The sequence below is a fragment of the Barbatula barbatula genome (genome assembly GCF_947034865.1).
Source record: "Barbatula barbatula genome assembly, chromosome: 21".
In the NCBI taxonomy this organism is placed as follows: Eukaryota; Metazoa; Chordata; class Actinopteri; order Cypriniformes; family Nemacheilidae; genus Barbatula; species Barbatula barbatula.
This window is the reverse complement of record NC_136784.1, coordinates 8,632,376-8,660,168: the sequence shown is the minus strand read 5'-3', so window position 1 is coordinate 8,660,168 and position 27,793 is coordinate 8,632,376. Positions and strand designations below refer to the sequence as shown.

At 37.8% G+C, this 27,793-nt stretch overlaps 1 protein-coding gene across 1 annotated transcript; it reads left to right on the top strand.

Moving 5' to 3' along the window:
• Nucleotides 1–53: 53 nt before the first annotated feature.
• Nucleotides 54–17,865, top strand: LOC306910750 (immunoglobulin superfamily DCC subclass member 3; the record flags this gene model as incomplete). Its single annotated transcript, XM_079485548.1, has 14 exons — nt 54–99; nt 5,588–5,899; nt 6,721–6,865; nt 6,963–7,093; nt 7,342–7,479; nt 7,630–7,788; nt 13,654–13,819; nt 14,586–14,836; nt 14,971–15,135; nt 15,532–15,720; nt 16,300–16,416; nt 16,793–16,919; nt 17,056–17,188; nt 17,782–17,865. 14 exons carry the CDS (start codon nt 54–56, stop codon nt 17,863–17,865), a joined length of 2,163 nt encoding a protein of 720 aa, XP_079341674.1.
• Nucleotides 17,866–27,793: the final 9,928 nt, after the last annotated feature.

Sequence of the window (27,793 nt, the reverse complement as noted above, 5' to 3'; positions counted from 1 at the left end):
TTAAACTTTTTGAAGAAGCCGAAAGCAATTTCTGAAAGGATTTAGTAAAGAAGATGAAGCCACGGATTCTGCTGACCTTCCTGACGCTCGTCGGTTCATGTGAGTATGATGTCAATTTTTAGACTGTAAAACCTTATTATTTTCATTTTTATAAGTGTCAGACTTTTTATGCTGTGTTTCATACAAAATAATTATATTTTTATGGAAGCATATTTTTCATAACAAGCCACGTTTGAGGACAGATACAGCTATAGCTATATAATATATATATAATGTAGAGATTAATGTCTCAGCGTAATGCATATAAAATGAATACACTTTTGTCCTATTAAGACATTTTTATGTGATGATTAAATTATTTAAACACGTTAAAAAACTCTTTACAAAAACTATCTTTAACACTTCTTAGCAATTTGAATAGCTTACGTCAAAAAACTGGACGAGTAATAGGCGCAAACACAATTTAGGTTTTACAGTTCTCCTAATATTTCAGAATAACTTTAATGGAAAAAAATTAAAACGAACCATTTATTTCGATTGCAAAAGTGTTTGTTTATCCGGATTCTGAAAAATGTTTGGTGAAAAGTTTCACTTTTTATTTAGCCTATATACCTTGCAAGTTGTGTTAAATTACTATTGACATAAACCACTGATACACTTTTTGTTTTGAATTAACTTGATATGGATATTATGAAAGAAACCCATTGTGTCTTGCATTAAAAACGATATCACAAAATGTGTCCAAATAGTTTAGTTTCCTTATTATGTAAAGGAGAATTAATCTATATACCCATAGTTGCACAATGCCATGCTTTTCAGAGCTGAAATGTCTGATATAAATATCTTAGTTTGTGTTTCAACTTAATTTCAAATCATAACATAAAAGCAAAACTTCCAGAAGAATCATGTCAAACTGAAAGAAAATGTGTTGCATCAAATCCTTAGACATTTGCTCTTTGCAAATAGGGCTCTTCTAAACAAGTCATTTTTTAAACCGTCCACACATGTTTACTAAAAATATGTTTGTATGGATAAAAATAGTTTATTTTTCAACTGGCATGAGGTCGGATAATGTTTTTCCTCAGAATAAAACTCCTGTGGAAGAATAAATAAACACTTTAAGAAAAGTTGAACAAAAGGTGATGGTGAGTCAATTGGAGGAGGGGGAACAGATGACCTTATAGACAGAGGGGTTGTGGTGACCCAGGGCGGTATTAACCTTTGGGGTCCCCCGTCTGGACAGCGGAGCTGTCCAATGAGTGTGGAGCTAAAAAGAACCAGAGAGACAAAAGTGGCCACCTCTCCCCACCCACTTTGACCTGACCCTTATACCCTCATCTCCATGACACTAGTGGTGCCTTATTGGAAGGCAGGGGGGTATTAAAAATTGCCCTAAAGTTGTGAATGTGTGTGCATACCTGAATATGTTTATGCCGGGGTAATCCCTGCACAGCTGCCCACGGCACAGCCATATCCACTAACACCTTATCTATGTTCTCATTCATCTCCAGCAGGCAGCTAATGCTTACATCTAGCTTATCCGCATAAGCATTATATAAGTAAGTCAGAGAAGTGCACTTGGTGAGCAGTGTCTAAGGGTAACACAACAGGGCTCTCCCCGCCTGGAAGTACAGGACTAAACTGGATCAGTAGTTACTCAACACTAATCCTGTCAAGACTCAAAATAAATGGAAACAGAAGCAGACTTTATAGGTTAAAAAATGTGTTGCATTAACATTTCTGCATCATAAAAAAGCAATATTTGTGATTGGTAACATTTACTTGATACATGGCAATCTGGTTGTAACACAAAATACCAATTAGCCCTTACACTGACATTGCATGACACAATATTCAGCTGTCAGTTCTGTGAAAGTCAACAAATGAACCAGCAGCACTTGTAGCATTATAAACTTACATGCTGTGGCAGACGGATATGTTAACCCTTGGGTTGCTCCATTAATGAGATTGCCTTAATGGAAACCCTGTTCCCCTTCTGGTTTTTATCCCAGTAATTAAAGACCTGAGGCCATAGTGATGGGCTGTGCACCCCCCTTCAATTGGACCATATTACTTATTGATTTTACCTAAAGGTTCCAGGTTTGGCAAAGGCCTTTTTTGGAGAGGTTTCTGACCCACAGAAATTATCTCATTGACGGAAACACGTAAATGTTTTACTGGAAGTCATAGTGTCCTTTATTTCCAAAAGATACAATTTAATATCTTTATGAGAAGGAAAATATAACATTTTAAGCTGGGTAAAAAAGAGAAAAAGCTCAGAAACTATAACATTAAAAATGTAAAGTTGCTGTCAATAATGAGGAGGGTGGTGTAAAACAGCAGGGGTTGTTTCCTCTTTTAACTGGATATGTAAGGGTGTTTGCATGACTTTGAACTCGGCGTATGCCACCTAATGACAATCAGTGTTAAACAAAAGACAACTTTCCCTCAAATGACCGACACAATGGAGTGTTTGTGCAGGGCTTGTGGCAGGGAGAGTTTAACTCTCATTATGGAGTCAAAAGAAGCCCACCCAGAGTAGCCTGAGCCCCCCTTTACGCTCGGCTTCTTTACTATTCCTCCCCCAAGTTTGTATTCAGCTATTGTTTATGTTAGATCTCTGCTGCTATGGATATAATGGAGAGAGAGGGAATTTGTAAATGTTTATATGAATTTACGGTTTCTTTCAAAGGCTTTTGTATCACATTTTCATTAATGCCAAAACATTCTGGGGCAGACAATGACAGCCATGTAGATATTGTAATGACCATAGATTGTTTGGCTTAGTTTGAAGGTTTCTTTCTAAAGCATGATCTTTTTTCTCTCTGTGTTAAGTGCATAAATACATTATATTTTCAACATAAAATTTTAGCCTTAATACAGACACTCATGGAATAGGCATTTTCTATACTTTCTTGGAATTTTCTTTGAATATTGCAATGTAAACATTGCATGTGTTATTTATCAGTTGTGGGTTCCGTGTTAGTGAAGGTGCAGATGCTGCATTGATGGTCTTTGAGAACGTTTTGTAGTTCTCAGGTTTCTGTGCTATTACATTAGTAAGTTCTGAGTAGCCTAATATTGATGAAGAGTGCTTAATCTTTGTTGGCCACATTAACCCCAATCTCAGCTTGAAAATTATGACAGGCCATCAACATTTTTTGTGAAGTTCAGGTCCAATGCTTGGACTGGAGACAATAGGATGAATTGGGGGCTGGGACTGTTGATGAGACTGGACGCAGGCTGCTCCACCTTGTTCATCCACCCTTCGCCAACTCTCTCATGACCCTTTAGGGACTGAGGTCACAGCCCAAGGGGTGGGGATGGGTGGGAGTCTCCTGCTGCTCGGAACATCCTTGACAATCCCCCCAAATCCCATTTATTTCCAGCTCTCATCTGAATTAGCTGAATTATCCCCTGAGTTGAGCTCTCAATCACACTTCTGTTTGGGTCTCATGCTGGTTGGAATGGGTTATTTTGCATACTGAGAATAACTTTTGGTCGATATGAATTTTGAATACATCTTGCCCAACTACAGAGGTCTTATAATTGACAAACCTTATTCAACATCGTCACTAGACACAATAAAGGAGATCATAGACATAACAGCAGATAAACCTATCTGATGCATTAAGATCATGAAACATAGTTTGCGTTTGTGAGGTGGACTAATACCGAAACCCCAATATTGAGCTAAACTGAATTAATATATTCAATTGTTCATGTCATAATGTCATGTATATTTCACCGCCACGTTTATCTCTTAGTTGTGAAATTAAGATTTCACAGATTTATCAAGCAAATATGTGTGTTTCAATTCTTTATTAGCACTGGTCCATGTGTTACATACACCCGGTATCTCTGAATACAGCGTGTGTGACATAACCCCCTTTCCCCTTGGGACCTTTGAATTTCATTAACACATCAGATGGTAAAAGTCAGGGATGAGTCAGATGTTGCTGGTCCACATAAGAAAGAGTTTTTTTCCAATCTGCATCTGCATTGTCAGGCAATCCCTTTAGTTCGAATTTTTGGTAGATTACTTATTTACGGTTTCTATTTGTACATTTTCTTCTGGTATTGATATTTTGTTCAAACTCTATGTAGTAACGCCCATAGGTATCAGTGTGAATGGGAGGTATATGATAGGGCATATCTGGTCATGCTGACATGAGTAATGTCAGAGTTTGCTTTAGTGGTTTTATAAAGTTGCCCTCTAAATTGGCAGCCGGCCATATTAAAGTAAAAGATCTGTCTGTTGGGACAGCTCTACATAGGAAACTATTTCAAATAATGAGCTGTGGCATTAAGACTTAAACCTAAAAATTTTAGAAAAAAGTATTTAGAATAAAATATTTATTAAAAAGGCACAGGTGGGACAGGTGAGATTTAACATATCAATTCACCACTGTCAACAAACCAAACTATCTTTATGTTATCTACATTAATGTATTATTTTCCTTTTTTACATCCTTTTTTTGTCAAATGTTTTGTTTTAATTCTCCAAATAAAAAAATAATCCGAGAGAATATACAAATGAAACATCCAATAAATCTTTGAAATTAGTAATTTTGCTGAGGAAAGCTTCAATGATTATCATGTTATTACTAACTTATGATGTGAAGTGAGGTAGCGAAGGACCCCACTGCTCAGATATTATTATTCTCACTATCAAGCAGAAGAACAAAAGTGCATAAATTGAAAAGGGGGGTAGGTTGTATCAACCTAACAGATGCTGTAGGTACTTCAAACCTCATCTAGTGCAAGTTCAAGAGCAGACTTGTGTTCCTTAACACACCAGCTGCCAGAGACACCGGCCACCTTCAAAGGTCACATCAAGGGTGGCTGAAGGTCTGGGTTCTCCTTATGAAAAGAAGATGATGTGTGGAATGGCCACGTAGCAAGAGTTGACAATGAGGAAAGACTGGGGTGAATAAGTGGCATGGGAAAGTCACCCTGCAATCAGAGTGAAAGGAAAATGTGACCGGCCGGGGGTTCGGAGCGGTGGGAGTTTGTATAAGTGGGGGGCAGATGGTCCAGACTGAGAACTGCAGAAGGGTATTTTTTAGAAAAGGGTGTCGTCACAGCGCTATTGTCATCGGGTTTGGTTTACTCAAAAGAGGTTCCTCTAACTTGACCCCATAACTCCTAGTTCAACATCTCTTCTACTCTGGCTTTGTCGCAGAACTTTCTGGTTCAATGGTTGCATTGCATTTGTCTCTATTGTGACGGGCAGGTTTGCTTTGGTGATATCGAGTTAATGGGCAGATATGCTTAGATGATAAAGCGCACGATGACATCACTCCAGAAAAGAACGCAAATGCAGTTTGTGGAGGGGTGATGTTGATTTTGTCCCTTAGTTTGTCCCTTAGTTCTGTGTATCATAAGTCACTTTCATTTTGACTCTTATTGTTTTGAGTCTCTTTAACATTCAACAGTGAGAAAGAATAAACAAAAATACAACATGCATACAAATTAAACGATTATATTATGATTTTTGCATTGTAAAGCATTTTTGGGAAACACATTTTTACTGTTAAAGTTTGACTCTGTTCTGTTCTGACCACCATCTTTATCTCTCTCTTAGGTTTATGTAACGGCTCTGAACTGGCTTTCCTTACGGAACCCAGCGATGTGATCGCGGTACGGGACAGACCCCTGATGCTGGATTGCAGTGTAGAAGGAGAGGGTCCCATCATAGTGACGTGGCATAGGAATGGAGCGCCGCTGCTTACAGAAGTTGGCAGTCGGGTGAAGGTCCTGTCCAACGGCACACTCCTGATCCGCAGCTTCCAAAAGAGGAGAGAGGGTGACGCAACGGATGCTGGGGAATATTACTGCGCTGCGCAGAATCACTATGGCATGCTGGTCAGCCGCAAGGCCCGAGTGCAACTTGCATGTGAGTGATAGAAGACAAATATAAAAACATGACTAAGCAATCAAAGCAACATACACAAATCATACATGCACTGTTAGTTGGTGCAACCTAATAATCCAATTACATTTATATATAAAAAAGTTTTATATTTTATTATATGATTAATCTCCTATATACAGAAGGACTTTAATATCATTAATAATTAGAGCAACATACTAGAGATAGCAACGTCTTACTCTAGACTATGTGCACTTGTTTAAGTTTATCCACACCCATCTTCCACTGGCTGTCTCTCTGGTCCTATAAAAGCAGTAGGGTGATTATCCTGTAGAATTATGGTTGTCCGCTACATGCTTTCCCAGAGGGCATTAAGTTACCATGGCAATGCACTCATTTGAAACCCCCTACTTCTAACACCCCTTTATTGATTATGTGAATAAATAGGCAATTTGGACAACAGTGTTTTGAGCACATCATCCTGCTTCGAATATCAACATTTAGATTGTGGATGTAATTCAAATAAATATGTTTTATAGAAATTTGGTATTTTGTAAGGAGAGTGTATTAGCTTGAAACAACAGTCCTCTAAAATACAAGTCAATTTTATATCTATACAACTTGACATTTAAATGTTAAACAAATGTAGTAATTTAAGTAACACTCTACAGTAAGATTACGAAACATTAGTTTACATAAACTAACAATGAGCAATACTTCTACAACAATCTGGATGGAATGACCTTTTTACTTTATATAGCTTGACCAACATAACACTTATGGTCAACCACTTCCCTTTTTAAATCCAGATATTTACGTTCATGCACTCATTCTTTTTCTCTCAGCTCTTCCGAAATTCCACACTCATCCAGAGTCCATGTCAGTGGATGAGAGAGGAGTTGCACGTTTTCAGTGCCAGGTCAACGGTATTCCTGAAGCCAGCATCACTTGGGAGAAAGATCGTGTTGCACTTGGAACATCTGATGACAGGTACCATAATCCTTCTCATTTGACTATTTTTCTTGATAATTATTCAGGCCATCTTATTACTTATTACTGTTCATTCACGTTGGTGTTTTTATTCCAGGTACACGCTTCTCCCGATGGGAATTCTTCAGATTACAGGAGTGAAGAAATCAGACGCTGGATTTTACCGCTGTGTTGCCACCAATATAGCCAACACCCGCTATAGCCATGAAGCTTACCTCAATTTAACCGGTCAGTATCCTATTCTACATGATGATTCTACATGCTTACATCACACATACCAGCCTAGCCTTCTCCTTTAAACTCTATATATCGACTACACTCATAACATGAGATCTCAAGCATGCTAAATGATGTTTGCTTTGATCTGACAACGAATGCAGCAGCACATTGGTTGTTTTGAAATCTAATGTCTTATATTTGTGAGGTGTAATTTAGCTCCAGGTTTATCATCTCTTTATTTGCTCTTTTACTCTTAGGAGGAGCCTCACCCACCTACAAGGAGCCGGTCATTCTATCTGGCCCTCAGAACCTCACCATCACCATTCATCAGACAGCCATCCTGGAATGTATCGCCACTGGAAACCCTCGGCCCATTGTGTCTTGGAGCCGACTTGGTAAAATACCTCATACTGAGAGTTAACCCGTCTTAGCATGATCCCCATAGGGAAAATATCTTAAAAACTATGCTGAAACAGCATGATGGATTGTTGCGAAGTTTCCAGAATGAAAAATCTTACATTTGGACTTCTTGTGTATTTGTTCAGATGGCAGATCAATCGGAGTGGAGGGCATACAAGTGCTTGGCACTGGAAACCTGATGATATCTGATGTCTCCCTTCAACATTCTGGGGTGTATGTGTGTGCCGCCAACCGGCCTGGTACCAGGATGAGGCGTACTGCATTGGGAAGGCTTGTAGTGCAAGGTAAGAGTTTTTGGTTGTTATTTTGTCCTGTTATGTCTTGAAACAACACTATTAAGAAAAAATATTACCCAAGTTTTCGCTTTAAAAGGTACACATTTGCACCTAAAGAGTGCATATTAGTACCTCAGAATTGCATACTGGTAGCAAAGAGTGCATGTAAGTTCTTCAGATGTACATATTGGCACTAAATGTATGCATATCTGTCCCTTAAAGGTAAATATTAGGACCTTTTTAAAGGGTGCCATCCCTTTGATTTTTTTCTGTAGACTAATAGAGAAACTCTTATCTCAAATAACAACTAACAAGCTTAAATTTGCATAGTTTAAGCGACCCATGTACACAGCACAAAAAGAATATTTACTTTTTTATCTTAAAATTCTTAAATCAAGATTACACAAGCTACACGGCAGCTTACTTGAGAAGCAGATTCTAAGTCTTGTTTAAGAAAAACAAAACTGAGTGAGTTTATGCTTAAACAAGAAAAAATATCTGCAAGCGGGTTTTTATTACCCTATTTGCATTTCATTTTCCTTGTTTGAGCATGAACTCATTTATAATTTTATCATTTTTATATTGATTTCAGAATCCTCAGATATTTAGCTTAATTCTGATTTGTTTGAACATAAGTGCACCGGCTCCACTATATTAAATTAATTTGATTGCTTACACACTTCATTAAACACAACTGAGAAAGCATCATGGAAAAATGTCTATATAAAATAACTATAGCTGCTCGTTTATAGGTGTGTATTTTATGTATAGATTAATATACAAAGGTTTTGGGTTCTGTGATGACCATACATCAGCCTGAACATGACTCTTAAAATCAGATTGGTCGATACACAAGCAGAAGTCAATATTCAGACCCTCCCTTGTCTCACCTTTGGCCCCTCCTGCAGAGCAGGCAGGTTTTCCTCTCGCCCTGCACTGGGTCTGTTGGTGTGAGACCCTGACTGCCATTATGGTAATGAAGCCCTGCTGGTGCTGTCCAGCTGGGGCTGATGGTGAAGAGGAATAACATTGGTAATGGAGTCAGCTGTTAGGAGATATCCCCCCTTCAAAACCCCAATGACACAGCTCATCCATCACACTGCTACTGTCCTTACATTCAACCTGATCATATATCCCTGCGGTATATATTGCCCCTTTCATTGACTATTTTCAAAGTAACTGCACGCTGCAGGAATTTAAGCAGGAATAACATGAGCACAAATGGGTAGAGTCCTTGATCTTAATCCTTGAATTTCTAATGACATCATCACCAAGATGATTATCCAAGTGATACCTAAAGTCAGATATTTGACAAAGTAAATCAAAACGGAATATCTATTAAAAAGATCCCATTGGGACAATGCAGGTTATTATGATGCTTTATGCATCTGTTCATTTGTGAAATTGTTTTGGTTCCCAGGTGTGGTTTATATGCGTGTCCCAAATGTCCATCTTTAGCCTGATCAATCAATATTCACTCCTATCAATCTTTTACAGCGGAATTGGCAGTGAAGCCAATTGGGGGAGGTAATCTCAAATGTATTGATTCATTTATTGATCCGCTTTTTGTGTGAGATTGAAGCAATAGGATTAGGTAGGGTTATTTCCCCAAAATAGAATTGAGGTGAAATGCTTTCCTGAAAAGGTCTGCCATCGTCAAGTGTAACAGATCAGCAAAGCCTCATTTAAAATAATGAATTCTGCCAATATATAATTGGTTCAAAAAAGTGTATCTAAGTCGTATAATGGAATGTCATGTTGTTTATTTAATGGGACCAGTTCATCCAAAAATAAAAGATTATGTCCTTAATGAGTTCCAAATTTGCATACATGTATTTGTTCTGATAAACACAGTGAAAGATATTTAGAAAAATGCTTGTAACCAAACAGCCTTTGGTCACCACTAACTACCAAAGTAGAAAAAATTGCTGTTCTGTTAAACACAAAAGAAGATATTCTGAAGAATGTGAAAAAGCAAACAGTTCTGGGGCACTTTTGACTACCATTGTTTTTCCCAACTCTGGTAGTCAATGAGGTGCAAGAATTGCCTGGTTAGAAGCATTCTTACAAATATGTTTCTCTGTGTTCATCAGAACAATGAAGTTTATATAGATTTGGAACAACTTGGAGGTGAATCAATTTTGACAGAATTTTATTTTTAGGTGAAGGATCCCTTTAAGTGTTCGAAGTCCAGGAGTTGCAAATTGGGAAATTTATATTTTCTTCGTATTTTTAGCAAAAAAGTCAATTCAACATTACTGTTTTAAATTGTACAATTTACTTGTTGAAATAGCTTAACTTATTTTGATTACCTGAAGTAATGTTAAAAAATGTAATGGCAAGTTGAAATGACTTGTAAAGCTAATGAGATTGCACTTAAAAAGATTTTCAAATCATTTTTTTCTGGAGTCTATCAGTCACAAAAGGCAAATCATTCAAGTTCAAAGCTGAGAGGTCAGTTTACATCCAAACCAGTTCAGCTTACCGTCTGGAGACTGGACTGCTCTTTTGTAGATGTGCACTTTCACACAGGGTTGAAGGCCTTGGGTTCGGTCAGGACAGATGCTGATCCAGAATGCTGAACAATAGAGATCAAAAGAGAGACAGACAGGCAAAGAGCATCAGAAAAACAGAGTTTTGTCCTGGTGTGTGTATGTATCATGAGGGGGTGTTCCCTCTCACCTCTGAACTCTCACCTTTGACATTGGCCTAGGAAGCTCTTGGAGAGTGGTCGAATGGAGGGAGTGGAGTCTCTGTTGACAGACAGGTGATGGGAACCGAGGGAGGGGCAAGCAAAATGGATGGCCCTTAAATGAGAAAGGGTGGTGTTTTTTATAACCCCTCCCCCAATGGTTTCCATAGCATTATAAAGGCAGTTGTTCTCGTCACAGCTGGTGGTCAGGCCGCGGATGACAAAGTTCAAGGGGGTGACTGTGATGGCTTTGTGTTGGGGGAACCCTCTTTCCATTCCTCCTCTAGTATCATATGAAAAATGAAAGGTTTGTGAAGTCATTGAGAAGGCTTTAAGATGCAGATCTCATCGCTGTTGTTTTGGCTGAAGGGTTTGCCTCATGTTATTGTTGGAACGTATCTTTTAAGCAGTTTTAAAATGTGTTCCACATACAGCAGGTGCAGAGATACCCATTCATAGGAAACATGATTTATTGAGTTATTGAAATAGACATTCAGTGATCACTATCCATAATCTCAGAACAATTTTTGTGTTGTCCAAATAAATGAGATGATGCAAGTATTACACATCTGTCATGTGCATTGATTACATAAGTCAATTAACACTATAGAATTGAATGAATGAGAAAAAGCCACCTGATAAAATTCAAGGTCAGTTCTGTGACCTTAGGTGAAGGAATAACTGATCAATACATGAGATGGATTGGATGAGGAAACCGTCAGTTGGATTCTTATTGTAGAGACTCTGGTTGGTTAGTTATGAAGAGTAGACAATAGCCTCCAAATGATCCGATACTTTACTGTTTACTACCCTGAAATAGGGTTTTTTTCTGTGTGCAGGCAGAGGAATGAATTCTACCCTCATGTCATTCCAAAACTGTGTAATTTTCCTTCTGCTGCAGAGCATAACAGAAAATATTGTAAAGAATATTGATACCCAAACAACATTGGCCCCCATTATCTTTCATGGTATGGACACAAAACCACTGAAACATTTCTCAAAATGTCTTCTTTTGTGTTCCACTGAAGAACAAGTAATTTTCTTATGTCATGTTGAACTATTGAGTGGAACTTTTCTTTTTAATGACATATTTTCAGAAAAATTGGCGAATGAAGTTTGCTATCAAGTTGCTTTTCAGTAGATCGTCTATATTTGGTCCCTTTCCTTAATTTAAAAACATTTTCATTCCAGGAAATCTATTCATCCTTATTCACAAACAGGTTTACTCAGGTTCAAGTGTGAAGGCTGTGACTGATGAATGACAACCCCTCCTCCCACACACATACACACACACTGTCTGACTGCCATTTATTCGGCTTGCATCTTTAGGTCTAAACTGACCTCTGTCCTATTGTGCCCAGCTATAGCTTTATTATACACACTGCTCTCCAGCCCCTCCCATTTTCACTTTGACCCTAAAGCCTGAGCCACAAAACAGCCAGACAGAAAACAGTATGTTTCAGTCCCACAAGCTCCATGATGCATTTTTACTTCCTGCTATGATATTGTAATATTTTTAATGGTAGTTTAACTGGAATAATAAAAAGTGTGGCACTTCTTCCTGTATATATATATATATATATATATATATATACATATATATATATATATATATATATATATATATAGGCTATATATGAATAGTTTGGTTCTAAAATGAGATTTTTAAATCAGTTTTTAAAATGTTTTTAATGTGCATTTCAATTAACATCAATCAAACTACTGTTGGTAACTCAAAAATAACTAAAAAAATACAGCTAACTAACACAATTAAACACAATAAAAACATGATAACACAATAAAATCTTGAGAGTTATCTCATTTTGGAACCAAACTCTTCATATATATAATTTTACTAATACTATAATCCTACAGTACATTTGAAAGAAATCAAGATAAAAAACTGCATTTCCTTTAAAGACGATTTTAAGACCCTCGGTGTTTAAAAACACAGTCAGCTGTGAAACACAATTTAACAGCCTCTCTATGCCTCATATTGATCTGACAAATCTATATTTTTGTCCACCTGTTTTAGAAAAATTAAGGGGGAGCGGCGCTGTTTTAAAGATCCATGCCTATTTTTGATTAATGGCTCTCTATTAAAACCAGGCTCCCTTCGAACTATGACCTTCCACACCTCCACAGACCACTTTGGACCCTCTTCCCAGGGAGAAGGGGCTCTTTTGGGGATGTTTGGTTGTGGGGGTGTCAATAGATCAATGAGATGCATAGTCCCGGGGTCTGGAGAGCTCTACATATGTGCATGGCCATTGTGTGGACACTGAAGGGGTGTCAAGCGGAACAGTGAACCTGCATCTGTGCTGCTGAGACAGAGGAGGGCCTCGAGGAGTCATTTAAGCAGACACCTATAAAACGCAGAATTTTATTAAATGTATGACATGTTGTGTTAGCTTACTGTTAAACCAAAATACTTTAATTATTAGAAAAAAACGAATTGTTTCTTGTGCATCACAACATGATATTGAATCTAACTGCTGAGCTTTGGAAGAAGTCGTTACATTGCTTCCGTAGTGACTGACTGAGTCAGTAGTGACTTTTAGATCAAACTTACTTAGTGTAATAAGTTCCGATTTATTTTGAAGATACTCCAATTTGTTGTGGATATAATGATAAAAACATATCTCAGTTCTGCCCTCTAGCGCTTATATGGTCATACTACTCTAGTTTTTTTATAACGTGTATAATTATTATATAATATGAAGACACTTTAAAGGGATAGTTCACCCAAAAACGAAACTTCTGGAATCATTAAGTAACCATCAAGTTGTTCAACACAGAGAAAGATGTTTGGAAGAATTTGAGTAATTTTCAGTTCTGAGACACGTTTCTAGACTAGACTAGAAATAGTATTGTTTATTTTGGCTCTGTTGAACACAAAATTAGATATTTTAAAGTTGAGGAAAGCAAACAGTTCTGGAGGACCTTTGACTAACATTTTCATTTTTCCTAATATGGTAGTCAATGATGTCCCAGAACTGAAAATTGCTTACATTCTTACAAATATCGTTGTCTGTGTTCCTCAGAAAATATAAGGTTTGGAACAACTTGAGGGTGAGTAGTAAATGATGACAGAATTTTCCTTTTAGGGTGAACTATTCCTTGAAGTTTCTTGAATATTAATGTTTTTTGCCATTGTGCCTCACACTATTCTGTTTCACCAGCTCCCCCAGAGTTCATCCAGTGGCCGCAGTCTGTGTCAAAGCCAGCAGGGGGCAGTGCTGTATTCACATGTGTCGCCCAGGGAGTTCCTGAACCTCATATCATTTGGCTGAAAAACGGAAAGGTCCTCACTCCTGGAGATAATGTGAAACTTACCAACAATAACAGGTACACACACATGTTCTTATTCTTCAGATTAACAAGTGGAATACACTTATTGCTACAACGCACACAGACTTGAATATAAAACCTACAGCAATTAATATATTGTATTGATGCGTATTTTTATTTTATTTGAGGCAAAATCTTTAAACAAACGTATATAAAAACCGGAGCTACGAAATATTAAACCTTATAAAATCTTTAATTTGAGCTATTTTACAGTTTTATTAATCTGTATGGGCGCTATTCCACCTACTTACACAAGATAGCGGTGTTTACTTTATATCTGAGTTTTTTCAGGATCAAAAGACCCCTTTAAAATAAATCATTACAAATATACAGACACCTTCTTCATCATACATTTTTAAAGTGGGTGCGACAATTAAACATTTATCTTAAATGTTAGCCTGAATTGTTACAGTTTAAATTTTTATGAATGCAGGGTTTTATTTTAAAGGAACAGTTCACCCAGAAATGGAAATTCATCATTTAATCAGCCTCGAATTGTTCCAGTACTATATAAATGTATTTGTTCTGATGAACACATATTTGGAAAGATAGAAATACATTTGGAAGAATGCTTGTAACAAAACAGTTCTTGGCCACAATTGACTAGGAAAAATTGCTTTATAAATGTGTAATTTTGTGTGTAATTTTTCCTACTATGGTAGTTTTTTGGGGGTGAACTGTCCCATTAACTCTTAAATTCAAATTAGAATTCAAGTGATGAATTAATATCGTTTTTAAAATGTCTTATTTCCCATCTTTCAAGCACGCTGGCAGTGACTCGCATCACGTCAGAAGATGAGGCGATATATCAATGCATAGCTGAAAACACTGCCGGCACTAACCAGGCCAGTGCTCGTCTCGCTGTCTCTCCTGCCAAAGATCTTCCTGATCCCCCTCAGGGTCTGAAAGCCACGGCTCTGTCTAAAACCACCCTGCAGCTCTCTTGGACTCAGCCTCCTGCCGAAGTCACCGACGCCATCATTGGATATGTGTTGCACATCCGGAAATATGGCGGTAAGTATCTCCCACTGGAATTCTAATGTTGTTCTGCTCCAACATTGAATATTAAGACCATCTTTAATTGCCTTTCCATTTGTTGATCCATACAAAAATATAGTATTAATAGTACATAATGGATTTCTTTCCAGAGCCTGATAGTAAAGAGTTACAGGAAGCAGTGATAAAGACAACATTCCAGCATGACCTCACAAATCTTGAACCTGCCACCACTTACTCCATCTACTTAAAGGCCTATTCTCCTCTTGGTGCCAGTGAACAGTCCAGCACTGTTGTAGCCACAACACAAGGGGGCGGTATGTAGTCATTTAAATGTACTTGTCTGTATACCAGGTATTTACTTTGTTGTTTTGCTTAGCTCACGAATTTCTCACAATATCAACACCACTCCCTCTGTCGGTCCATCTGTTTCTGTGGGCCGCATCAGCATTTTCACCTCTCTCTCTGTGCTGATGTCCTGTAATATGTCCACATCTTTTTCTCCCCCTGGATGGACCTGCTTATTCCCAGATGCTTGGACATCTGTTTCATTTATCATGTGGCTTCTCTTGTGCTCACCCACCTTATGTTTTTTCCTGAACCGAATTAACACTGACAGTGTACCATGTGTCTGTAAGTTAATACTCTCTCTCTCTCTCTATCTCTCTCTCTCTCTCTCTCTCTCTCTCTCTCTCTCTCTCTACCTTATCTAGTCCCCAGTCCACCTACATTTTTCACGAAAGCAATAAACACCACAGCGGTCCAGGTCCTATGGGAGCTGCCCAGTAAGCCTGGCAAAACAGAGGGTTTCCGTCTGACCTACCGCAGGGTTCCCAACGGACTGATGCAGGGGCCAATTGAGTTGCCATGCCATGTCAACACAAACACCATCTCTCATCTCGGTGAGTGCAAATGTGTTTCTGCGTGTGTGTTATAAAGTTTCCATATACAACCATTTCAGTGGATTTTCCCCCAAAATCAAAGCAGGAAAATCAGGAGAATGTTTCTTGGGCTGTTGTGTCATGATGTTTGGCAATGCAACATGTTAAAGCACCTTTGAAGTGGCCATTATGTTTGTGCAACGGAAGTGGAAAGGTTCCCCCACCCGGCCCACATGAAGAGTGTTGTTCGTACACAACCTGATGAGCACTAGAGAGCAAATTAAGATGACTTAGGAAGAACATTTCCAAGTACTATTATGTGACAAATGTGTCATAGCCTTTCAGATAATTCCAATGCAAGACAGCAAAGGGGAACTCACAAGTGTGAGATTAAACAGAGATATTGTTGAAAGTGCAAAGAAAGCCAAAAGCCGGGAGTGAAGCAAAGCCAGAAAGTTCATTCACGGCAAAACAATGATTCACTTAATCAATAGTTCTAGTGTGATTGCAAAAACAAAACTATTTCAATATATATTAGATTGTGTTTGTATGACTGGTGTGCACTGTTTGCGATACAGACTGTGACGATTTCTCTTTTAGACCGTGGGGCTGTGTATGAAGTCAAACTGGTGGCGTACAATGGTAACGGAGAGAGCGACTGTTCTAAGAAACTGGTTTCACTGGCTGAGGATGGAACTAGTGCTAAGACCAGTGAAGGTAAATGAAGTTTGCTTCGAGAGTTGTTGATGCCAATATTTATTCAGATTAGTTTCAGGACTATGAATTACATTTCTATGAAATAAATAACATTCTTATTTATTACACAAATTAAACAGAGATGACCACATACTAAATTACAGCATGACGAGAAAATCTCCAAACACAGATGTAACATTGCTGTCATTAAATATTTATGTTAAATTACATATTAAATACAAATGTTAATGATATATTCTTATGAATTAGATGGCATATATAATGCATTTTTCTTTTGTGTAATTTTTTTATGTAAACATAATTGTCATTTTAGACTAACAGTCCTGTTATGTTTATAATTTTGTATTTTATAATAAATCATGTTTATTTGTTTCAGTGGAAGAATCCAAATGTGACTGTAGGGGGGTTGAGAGCTCACTCAGCAGCATTGTGATAGGCATCCACATTGGCTTGGCTTGCATCATTTTCTGCGTGCTCTTCCTCATGTTTGGATATCGTCGCAGGTAACAGACCTTTTGCTTAGATGACATCATAATCCTGTATTATCATTATATCCACAAATCTCTTATATCTCTTATATAAGAGACTCACAGACATGACAGCTCAGATTATACCCATCTGAATTGTTATTTTATTCAGTTTTATCTGCAGAAAGGGAACACAGGACAGCTGGTCTGTCCCACGGGGTGGGGATGGAAACCACACTCAGGTCAATAACATCCCTAAAGAAGCAGTGACACTTCCTGTTCAAGGCATTGAATTAGTGCCACAGGTAAAAGCCGGTTGATTCATTTTTGCATCATTATTGTGAATAAATAGCCCTTGGTAGACACGGTGTGCTTTTGTTAGGGTGTCTGGGTTTATTTTTACACCTGTCTCCAGGGGCATTCCTGGTATGCTGTGCCTTTTGAATTTTGGTCTATTTCTGAAAATACACTACTGAGCAAAAGCACATTAGATGATTTCTAAGACATTTTGCTTCATTGTGTCTGTATGAATTTTTATTTTTTACATTTCCCAACAACAACATACAAAGTTAATCATACCACTGAGTCTGAGATGTAATGAAGATGGACACAGCCAAAATCTATAACAACTGTGAAGCTGTGGGACTCACAATGCACGACACAGTGTAAAAGACCCTCTGCAGTAGCTCCCTAGTTTCTCTGGCATGAATCAATTTCTATTTGTTGCCAAATATAACACATTCATCTTTCCTCTATGCTATCTTCTTTTTGGCTAACAACATTTATCGTCAATAAAAGATTTAGCTTTAATATCCAAGTGAAAATCTACCTAAAACTCATTTGATGGATTTGATGAATAAGTAACGTGTCACGCTGACTCTTGTTTTCTGTTTTTCAGGGTCCTAATACAGATCAACAGGCCCAATGCCAGGTTCTTATAGAGCAGCACTCGTCCGGTCTGCCAGGCACAGGCACTGGTTAGCATCAGGGTCTTACCCTTCGTCCTAGAGATCGAGATCCCTGTGGTTCCTCTGCCTGGCCTGCCCACCAACGTCCCCTTTATTCCCCTCCATATCTGTCCTGTCAACATATCTGCTGCTAGTGTTTATTATTCATCCTGTCTCAACCAGTCGAATACTCACATACTCTTACTTTCAATATTCCCTCTCCTTAAAACCTAAATCGTCGCTTAACATTTATACGCCAATGTGTAAAATACACCCACAGCCCCAAATAGTAGCCTTTCGAGATACTATAGAGCATTTTACATTGATATGCTTAGTTAAAAAGCAGTACATGTGCAAAGAAATTATGCCAAAACCTCTATATGTTTTATTACCAAAGGGCTTTCTGCTAAAACCAAAATTTCCCTTTGCAACGTGTCCTTTAGTAATAAAACAAAGCCTTACTGTATCCATACTGATGCCAAATATAAGAAACAACCGTTCCACTAATCCCATAACAGTATATTTCAGACAAAAGCAAGATATAGTGAACAACATGATTTGCTATAAACCCAAGCCATCACTATTGATAGCCGATTCTTTTCAGTTGAAATGCCTAGAGGGAACAGAGGTTTGTTCCTTTTCATAGCCTTAGCCCGGAAATGCCAAGATAAATTATGTGGCCTTGCTTGTGCGTTTGCGTGTGGTTGTGTGAACTCAAGTAAATTGATTGTTATATACTTCACCATACATGCCTCGAGGCAGGACACCCCAGAGGAACCATAAAGGTGACTGATCCTTCACACCTTTCCCAATTCCTACCCCTTATAATACCCACCAAAAGCTGTATACCTCCAAAGATTGCTACCTCAGAATGTCGCAGCTTTTTGCTGATGAAGCGCGCCTACCTCAGCCAAAAAGATTCCCAGATACCTACTGCTTGTGCCAGTGCCTGTGCCAGCTGCCTCCAGAACCTGCATTCAGGTGCCCATCTGGTCGACTGCCATGGAGAGTGTGACCGTGGCTTGGATAATTGCTGTCCGTCCTCTGATCCCAAATATTGCCTTAGCAGACAAACGCTGTCTGGAAAACCTCCCCGCGTCTTCATAACTCCATGAGATGCCTACAAAACCCTTTAAGATGTGGAAAACACCATAGATGGGAGTCTTTTCAAGTGTTGATTCATCCACGCTTCTTATGATGACTTGGCAACTTCAAACCATTCCAAGGATTCCCCACTCGTGTTGCGTATCTCCAAAGAATAAGTTGAAAAGCATGTACAAGTGGGTGTTTTGTTCAAAGAATGTGACGTGGAAACTATGGACCTTCAAGAATTGATCTGTTACCGTGACATGTGGGTAATAAGATGAGTTCAGGCCTTTCCATGAAGATATCACAACAACCTATCAAACCAAAAGCTTAGGATACTCTTGATTTGCTTTCCACAAAGGAATACTTGATGGCACCAAGAGGATGCTTATCCAAATTTAAACAAGTGATTCCAGCCAAACCAACTGGTCTTTTTCTCCAGATGCCAAATCGGTTGCCATGGGAACCTGAAGGAGCTGTGAGATGATGGTCGATTTGGGGTTCGCCAAGAAACCTACTGTTTTCTCCTCCCCAAACAAACAGGCATGGCAGCAGATTATCCAAAAAAAATGCTTTTGATATGAAAACCAAGCTTTATGATATCCAAAGATGTAAAAATGTTTAAGGTTTTCGTTTGTCTTTATATCCATAACTTCTTTAGATGAACCTAAGCCATTGCATTGACGTTTTTGCAGTTCGTGTTAAAAGGGGAAGTCGCTATAAAATGTACAGCAAACTAATTCACACAATGCCTGTAAATGATATATGAATAAGCTTTAATGTCAAGCTGGTCAATTGCCAAACATCCTCTGTCTTCCCTCTTTTGACACGTAACTGTCACGTTTTTGTTTGACTTTACCTTTTTACATTGAATTAATAACCAAATGAAAATGGGATATATTTTCAAGGAGATTTTATATGTTGATACAAGAGAAGGAACATTTTTGTCCTTTTTATGATAAAAGAGTTGAATTTGCCAAATAGTAGAATAATAATACCAAATACCTCTTTCATATTTAGCATTCATTGTCTTTATCTTTTGTAACACTTCATTACCAAAGCACAGGAACACACATGTGTGTGTGGTACGTTTGTATTATTCTGTATACAGTATATCAATACATGTGTGTTTTGTGATTGGCAGTAGGTCAAACCTGAGGTCAGTAGAAGTCAAAAAGAGTCAAGGGAACTAAATCGATACAGTAACATTTGAACGGAACCAAAGAACGTGACCTTTTTTATTGATATGTATCAAGATTTTCATCTTGGTGCAGATTTGCGGAACAAGAAGACCCCAAAGTCTGCTTTCCTGAATATGTCCTATACTGTACCTCAGGTTGACCTACCAAAACTAAATGAGTGTTAAACGTTTACCCACAACTCACTGCTGTCATGTAAAATTTTAAAGAACTTGATTTTAGGCTTCTAGCTACATAGCGTGATTTGTGTCATGGTAAACCTTAGATTGCTCATATTTTAAACACAATGTTTAGTTCTTTTTGTAGAACTTTTCTTCTGCTCTGTTTCACCGTGTTGTCATGGTACCTACATTGGTTTGGAAAGATGGCAAAATGTTAATTTTTGTAATGTTATTATTATTATTAATATTTTAATTATTGTTCTTTTTTTTACGGTTTTCCATTTTGATGATCACAACTGAATTCTTAGCTCCCCTGTAGCAAGAGGATATGAAAGCTATTGTTAGGAATGTAAAAAAACAGTGGGTCAAATGCAGTAGGGTGACAAAAATTATATTTACAACATTTATCTGCCTAAGCATTCTATAATTGAATTTCGGTAAACCACCTTTTCGCATCTCCACGATCTGTTTGCATTGTGTCCCACTGATTAGAAAAAACATAGAGATTTAGAGTTTAAGGGCTAGAACCAAAACAATGCTTTAACATTTACTCCATTTGAGTCATTTGAACCTAAAAAAACAAAAGCTTTAAACACTTTGAGACTTTGAGGTCTCCCACCAAATACAGAGACTGTTTTCTAGAAATTTGAATATTACAGAGCTGCCATACATAGAGGGACCAAGCGATGAATAGAGGATCTGTATACATGCACAATTCATGTTCCAGCAGAGATTTCAGTTTTGCATGTTGACCATGTTTGTGAAACTTGATCTTTTTACAGTTTTTGTATGGTTTTATGTACAGAACGCAAACTAAATTGATCTGTCAGCCCAATTAGACATGTGATGTTCATATAGGATTTCCATTTATGAAATTGCTATTCAAAGCACATTTGCTTCAGTCTTATTGGCATGCCGACCTTCACCTTGGTTGCAAAAGCGATGTAGGCGTTAGATGATGTCATCAAAATGTCTAATTCTTGCTATACATTCTGTCCTTTTTTGCACCACTAACTTGTACAGAAGCTGAATTCTGAAGAACAGGATCTAGAATGTTTTTCCTTAATCCTTAACTTATGAAGATAATGTCTGTCATCACCTAGCAACCAATGGGAATTTCATAACAGCGCTCCAATATTTCCTTGCTTAGGTCTCTCTTGATTAAGGTGACTTTGGTAATAAAACAGTCTCTGCTCTCTGTTTTTTTCTAATTTGTTCAAATTTCAGGGCACCTGAAACCAAATAAAAACAAAGAACAAGAACATGTCTGTGTGGTTACCTTTCTTTTGACAGTATGCTAGGACAGGTACAGTATATTGTAGATTTCACTATTACTTTTATTGATCAATGGAAATTCAAACACGAATAACCACGCACCACGTTAAAGATGGTAAGGAGCTTTGGGATTCTTTACCCAAAAATAAATATTGTCATCATCGTTCGGTTACCAACATTCTTCAAAATGTATTTGGTATTTGTGCAGAAGAAAAAAAGTCATACAGGTTTGAAATGACAAGAGGTTAAGTGAATGATGACACAATTTTAACTATCACTTTAAGGAAGATAAATGGTACAAATCACTTACTCAGAATGAAATAGAGTTCAATTTAAGACTAGGGGGCAGTCAATGATCTTCAGATCTCTGGAGAACCACGATGAGTTCTAATAATTAATCATTTATTTTCATCAGGTACTGATTTTGCAACATGACAGAGCATCATGTCACGGGCTTCTGAAAATGCTCAAACATACACACGCTCACACATTTACAAAGTCTCTTGACCCTTTTTTGCTGTTGCCATGGAAACCTCACCCTGCAAACCCTGCCTGTCTCCACCCAAGAGATGTCCCTTGATGTGACACTACACGTTTTTGCCCTGCATCCTATAATGGAAGGATTTTCCTAATATATGTTTTATGCTTAGGCATGCAATTTTATAGGGAAAGAGCACATCATTTTCAAGATCTTAGATTGAACAACAAACCATTACGTCACCATGAAATCAAACAGGAAAATTCGAAGTGTTTTACACAGTGTTGCAGTCATTTTCCTAGATTATTTATCCGTGCCATTTTTTTTTTTAATTCATTTGAACTCTCTTTCTCTTAACATCAACACTTTCCCACATGACGTAAGGAACAAAAAAGAGGTAGGACTACAGTATAGTCATGGTCCAATGGACAGGCATTTTTAGCCCTCCAGGCCCAACTTACAACAAACCAAATCAAGACGGGAAAGGCAAAATAAGCCCACCCTACATTTTTTTCTCATTTTTAGAAGCCGTTTTACTCGGATATACGTCACGATACAGAACAATCGTCTATCGCAACTTCCCTTTCATGGTGACTTTAAGTTATCTGTAAGTCAAGCAATCATAATTACTTGTTATTTGTTTTCTTTATTGCTTTTAGAATTTGTGCAAACCAATGTATTTGAGTCACCATTACAGCTGCGCTCCTGTCTGTCAGGTCAACACTGCGTATGCAGTCATAAAGGAGAAAGTCTCCTGTTGTCAGGGTGTAATGGTAATGCTTCCAGTAATGTTCTCATTAAATGATAAGCCCATTGTTCTTGCATCTGTAAAAACTTTCAGAGACGCATCATTAAACCAATAAAAATCAGGCTTGGGTTTAAAACTCATTTCAATCGAACACGCTTCGGTGTTACAATTAATCGCAATGCGTGAAAAATGTATGCAAAACAATGAGAAGAACATTGAAATCATCACCGAAATTACAATAGGCCTGTGTATAAATAAAAATCAGATTTACCAAGCTTTAATATTTTTTGAGTGATGAGTAACGTTGTACCTCGATCTCTCCTATGTATTTACTTCTATTGATTTGGATGTCTTCAAACATTTATGTTAAAAGGGATGTGTTAAGGCTCAATTGTGTCTGGGTGTGGAGGCTTTTGGCTGTTTTGTCGCATGTTTAATAGATTTCTGATGTTTACTCAGAGTGTCTGATTCACAATCACCCATCTACAGAAGATAAGGTTAATGGTGATTTAAACAAGAGCCAATTAAAAGCTTAACAGCTAATTGGCATGGCTTTTAAAGTGTAAGCTTACTAAGATAAATGCCTCTGCCAGTATCCCTATGTTATTTTGTAATCGTGCATAACATCCAGTGTTTCCTTCATCTGTCCAAATCTTCTAGTCTGCCCAGAGATGTTTCGTGTCGGTGTAAAAGTTTCTGAAGGAAGTTAGAAACAGGAAGATGCTGTTTTGTGAAAGCCTTTGCATGTACGTGTCTGGCATTCTACTGAATGTTTTAAATGTAGCCTAGTAACATTGTTGCACACTGGGTGACTGTTTGACCACCAAATCAGGTGTATTGTGGTAATCAGAACACTAAACTGTCAAGACAGATGTGTTACTGGATGTTGGATAATGTGGGGATGAAGGTTAAATCATGAGGCGTGTTGTCTTTCGTGCGTTGCTGCGCAGACCAATATGGGTGTGACATCAAAGTACAGCGAGAGCGATTCGAAAACCCAGCCATCAAATAGCTCTTGCAGTAATTTGTCATGCTGCGATTACTCTGCACAGCGTCAGGAGACATCGACCCTAAGGTTTAGAGTCTTTGAACTTGATCCTGAAACGTTTATGTGTATTGATGTCAAAACGGTAATGTATGGACGATGATGTGTTGTTCACAAACATATAAACAAACCTGTACGATGTTTTACTAGGCGAATCACCCCAGAGATATAATGTGGATTAGTGGTGAGCAGAGAGCATTTAACACCTCGATGTGTCATCTGTCTTTTATTTTTTACATCTTTTCCATACACTGCTGTTGCTTTCTTACTTGGTACATATATAAAGCTTGGTGACGTGATTTAATATCTATTTCTGCTGCGGTCGGCCTAACATTAATTGTTATCTGAAAAACTTGTAAAGTAAAATCGCATGTTTCTCATGTTATTTTACACCAATTAAAATAACAGTTTTACAGTGATACAATTGCTGTAGCTCCATTTGGCCGTGCTCATTGTGTCTATGATGCTGTATTGATGAAAGAGGGTTCGTTTCACTGGTTGATCTGTAGAGTAACATTGCACAGATCAATAAAATAACCCCATTCTCCTTTGCCTTTTCTGCGGCTGATAGTTGGTGGTCCCTGCATTGATTTATTAAGCAAAAGCTGATGACGCTGCTCATGGACAGTCAAGGTCAGTGCTGTTGTGAGAAATATTATCATTGGCAATTAAATGCTGTTTTCTGTATAGAGGAGACAGGTTATCATGCAGGGATGTTGAATGCTTGTATCTCATTTACATCTAGGCTACATTTAGTCATTTAGCAGACGCTTTTACCCAAAGCGACTTACATGGAAGCAATTTGAACAACACAAGGACTAACAAAAGCAAAAGTGCAATCAAAAACTGGCCTCATGTAGCCTACCAAAGTATACAGAGGTTTTGAAAGAGTAGAAAAGGAGAGAACATGCATTTATGGTAAGGTTTTGAGTCACCAGTCCAATTACACCAATGCTTGCATGCTTTCTCTAGCAGCACTTTTGTAAATTGATTTCAGACATCTGTTTGATGTCTGTATTGTTTGTGTGAATTCTGTCTTCCAAACTGTATTCCAGTATTAGTGTACACTGTAAAATCAAACCAGGGTTACAGGGTCTGCTATAATAAAGGTAGATTTTATATGAAATGACAACCGGCTATTTATTCCTTAAATATCAGGTAAAGGGTTAATGTCATGTTTTATTTGTTAATCATTTAATTAAAGCTACAATCTGTAACTTATCATCATCTCTTTTTGAAACATAAATTTACGGGTGACTTTAAAGTATGGACCAATCTTATGCGCGTGTTCTTTATTCTTTTAAATTATGAAGTATTAATAAGAAACCTTAAATTAATAAAAAAGAATTAGGTACTTCAATTAGATGGTTTTCAAAACCGATTGTTTATATACTTTATATTTTTGTAGGTTTATTGTGTTATTGATAAGCTTAGGCTAAACCAATCCTTATCACAAAAACCTCAAGAAATTATTTCTGGAGCAGATGGTGTACATGGTTTGTGTAAATGTGTGTTGGATGTAAGCTTTCTTGAAGCTCAGCTAGATCATGTTGCTAGCAACTCCAAGGTCATAGGTTTGATTTCCAGGGTATGCATGTGCTCATAAAAAATGTACAGGCTGAATAATTTGGACAAATGCTTCTGCCCCCGACCTACACACGCTTTTTATCTCTTTATCAATCAATCAATCCCCACTTTTCTGTTTGCATTTTCTCATCACGCACCCACCCAGCTTCAATACTCTATATCATATTCCTGCCGCATTTGGCACCCACCTGCAGTCCTGCTGTTTGAGTCTTACACACTCTAAACCTTCCTGACTCCTTTTGTACAGCATCAGCTCTGCGTCTATCCTCTGCAGTCTGTTCTCTTCTGCTGTGGTCGGTATCATCTGCTGTCTTCATCCTGTTTGCTGAAACACCTCCCTTAGCCCTTCAGATTCAATTTGCATCATTTTTGCCTTTGTTCACGAAAACCTGAAAATTCAGCTTTTATTTATCATGTGTCCCACAAAAAAACATAGTTCACGATACATTGAGAGTTAATGTTCATCATGTGATTACTAACGCTTAAGCCTGTTCTCCCAAAAATGAATATCCTGTCCTTGGTAACCAAACAGCGCCGGCACCCATTCACTTCTAAATGTATGGACACAAAACCAATGCAAGTGAATGGGTGCAGGTTAGCCACATTTTTCTAAATATCTTCTTTTGTGTTCTGGGGAAGAAGGAAAAACCCATACAGGTTTGAAATGACAAGAGGGTAAACTATCTCAGAATTTTTATATTTGGGTGAACTGTCACTTTAAAATTCTGTCTAAACCTAATGATGGTCACTAAATATGTTCTCCGTCACATTCACCATCACCAAGTAGGATATCCTTGTTGGCAGTCACATCCGCAATGTCATTTCAGTCATCGTTCAGTGTTGTTAAGAGCCTGTTAAAAACACTGTGATGCTGAGACAAGCCCATATCACAGCTGTGTCTGTATGTTCCTTTATTGGCCCATATTTGCCCCTCCTCCTATAGAGACTTTCAATGGTTTTGTCCTGAAGCATCCATAAGCTCCAATTCTTTACAGTCCCTCCGTAAGACCGATATCGCTTCATAAAGCTGTTCGTCTAATGAGGGCTTTGCTTAGGAAAAAAAGATGTGTCAGCAGTAGAGGACACTGGGTAATGCGTGAACTGAGACAGTTCGTTAACACAGACGTGCTTTTGTCTGAAGTTACATAGTTCCCTTGTGTCATCCGTGGTCTCTCAAATAAATGAAGTGAGATTTATGACAGGGTTCTCAGGAGGACCCTTTTCGCAACTACACCCCCTTAGAAAAGACAACATATTATATTAAATCAGAGTGTTATATTTGATTGAAATGTACATTATATTTCTTTATGTATCTATATTTAATTTAAATGTAACCTCTTTAACAAAAGACAAAATGCTTATGTATACAGTTTTTTGCTATAATGTATATGGACATTTAAGCCACACTTAAAAATGAATGTTATTTCCATCAAGTATCATATATGCACAGTAGTTAGAATATGTAAAGTTATGTGATGAGCATCATCTGTGGATACATTGCTAGGACATTCCAGTAGTGACGTAGAAAAGGTCATTGTTTACTTGAATGACACAGTATCATGTTTTTCTATTAAATGCAATGACATTCCGCGATTAAAAGTGTCTAATACTTTTTCGGCTGCTGTGGATAGTGTCTCACTTTTTCTTCTGGTTTAAGGTTATGAGGGTAGTTTCGCCCTAAGCCTGTCTTCATACGAAAAAAGAATCACTGCTGTAAACCCATTGGCGCTTAATTTAAACTGTCACCCAGCCAGTATTAGGAGCTATTTATGGATCCAATTATTTGAAGATGTGTTTCATGGCCTTTCAAAGCCACAAAAAATTATGCATCATGTGACAGTGTAACCACAGCCTGATTTATTTTCTTCCTGGCATTTTTCCTAAACTTTGAGCTCAGCAGAAGTGCCGGGTGATATTTCTCCACACTTGTTCATACATGAGCTGTTGTCATTTGTGCTGCAGTGGACATAAGACACGGTCGCTGTATAGACATTTTCAATATTTCTCCTGATGTTGGAGGGTGAGAGGGAGGGTGACGACTGTGTGTTCACAGTTACAGTAATGGCTTCCTGACGTCACATTTTAGCAAGTCTGACTCATAGCCTGCTTGTTGATTTTACCTGAGGGTGATTTTGAAACCCTCTTATTCCTCTAATAATCCATACATTCAGTGAATGTGTTTTGTTTTTAATTTGTTAAACATTTTTATTCAAAGTATTTTTTAATAGTATGTGTGATCCATGGGGTTCGAACACATGAAACGTGATTTGCCAATGCTATGTTTATATAATTGAGCTAAAAGAAAAGACCTACAAATTGTACATTATATGTATGTATTTAGGTCTAGAGTTTTACTGTTAGAGGGAGATTTTGTTTAGATTTAG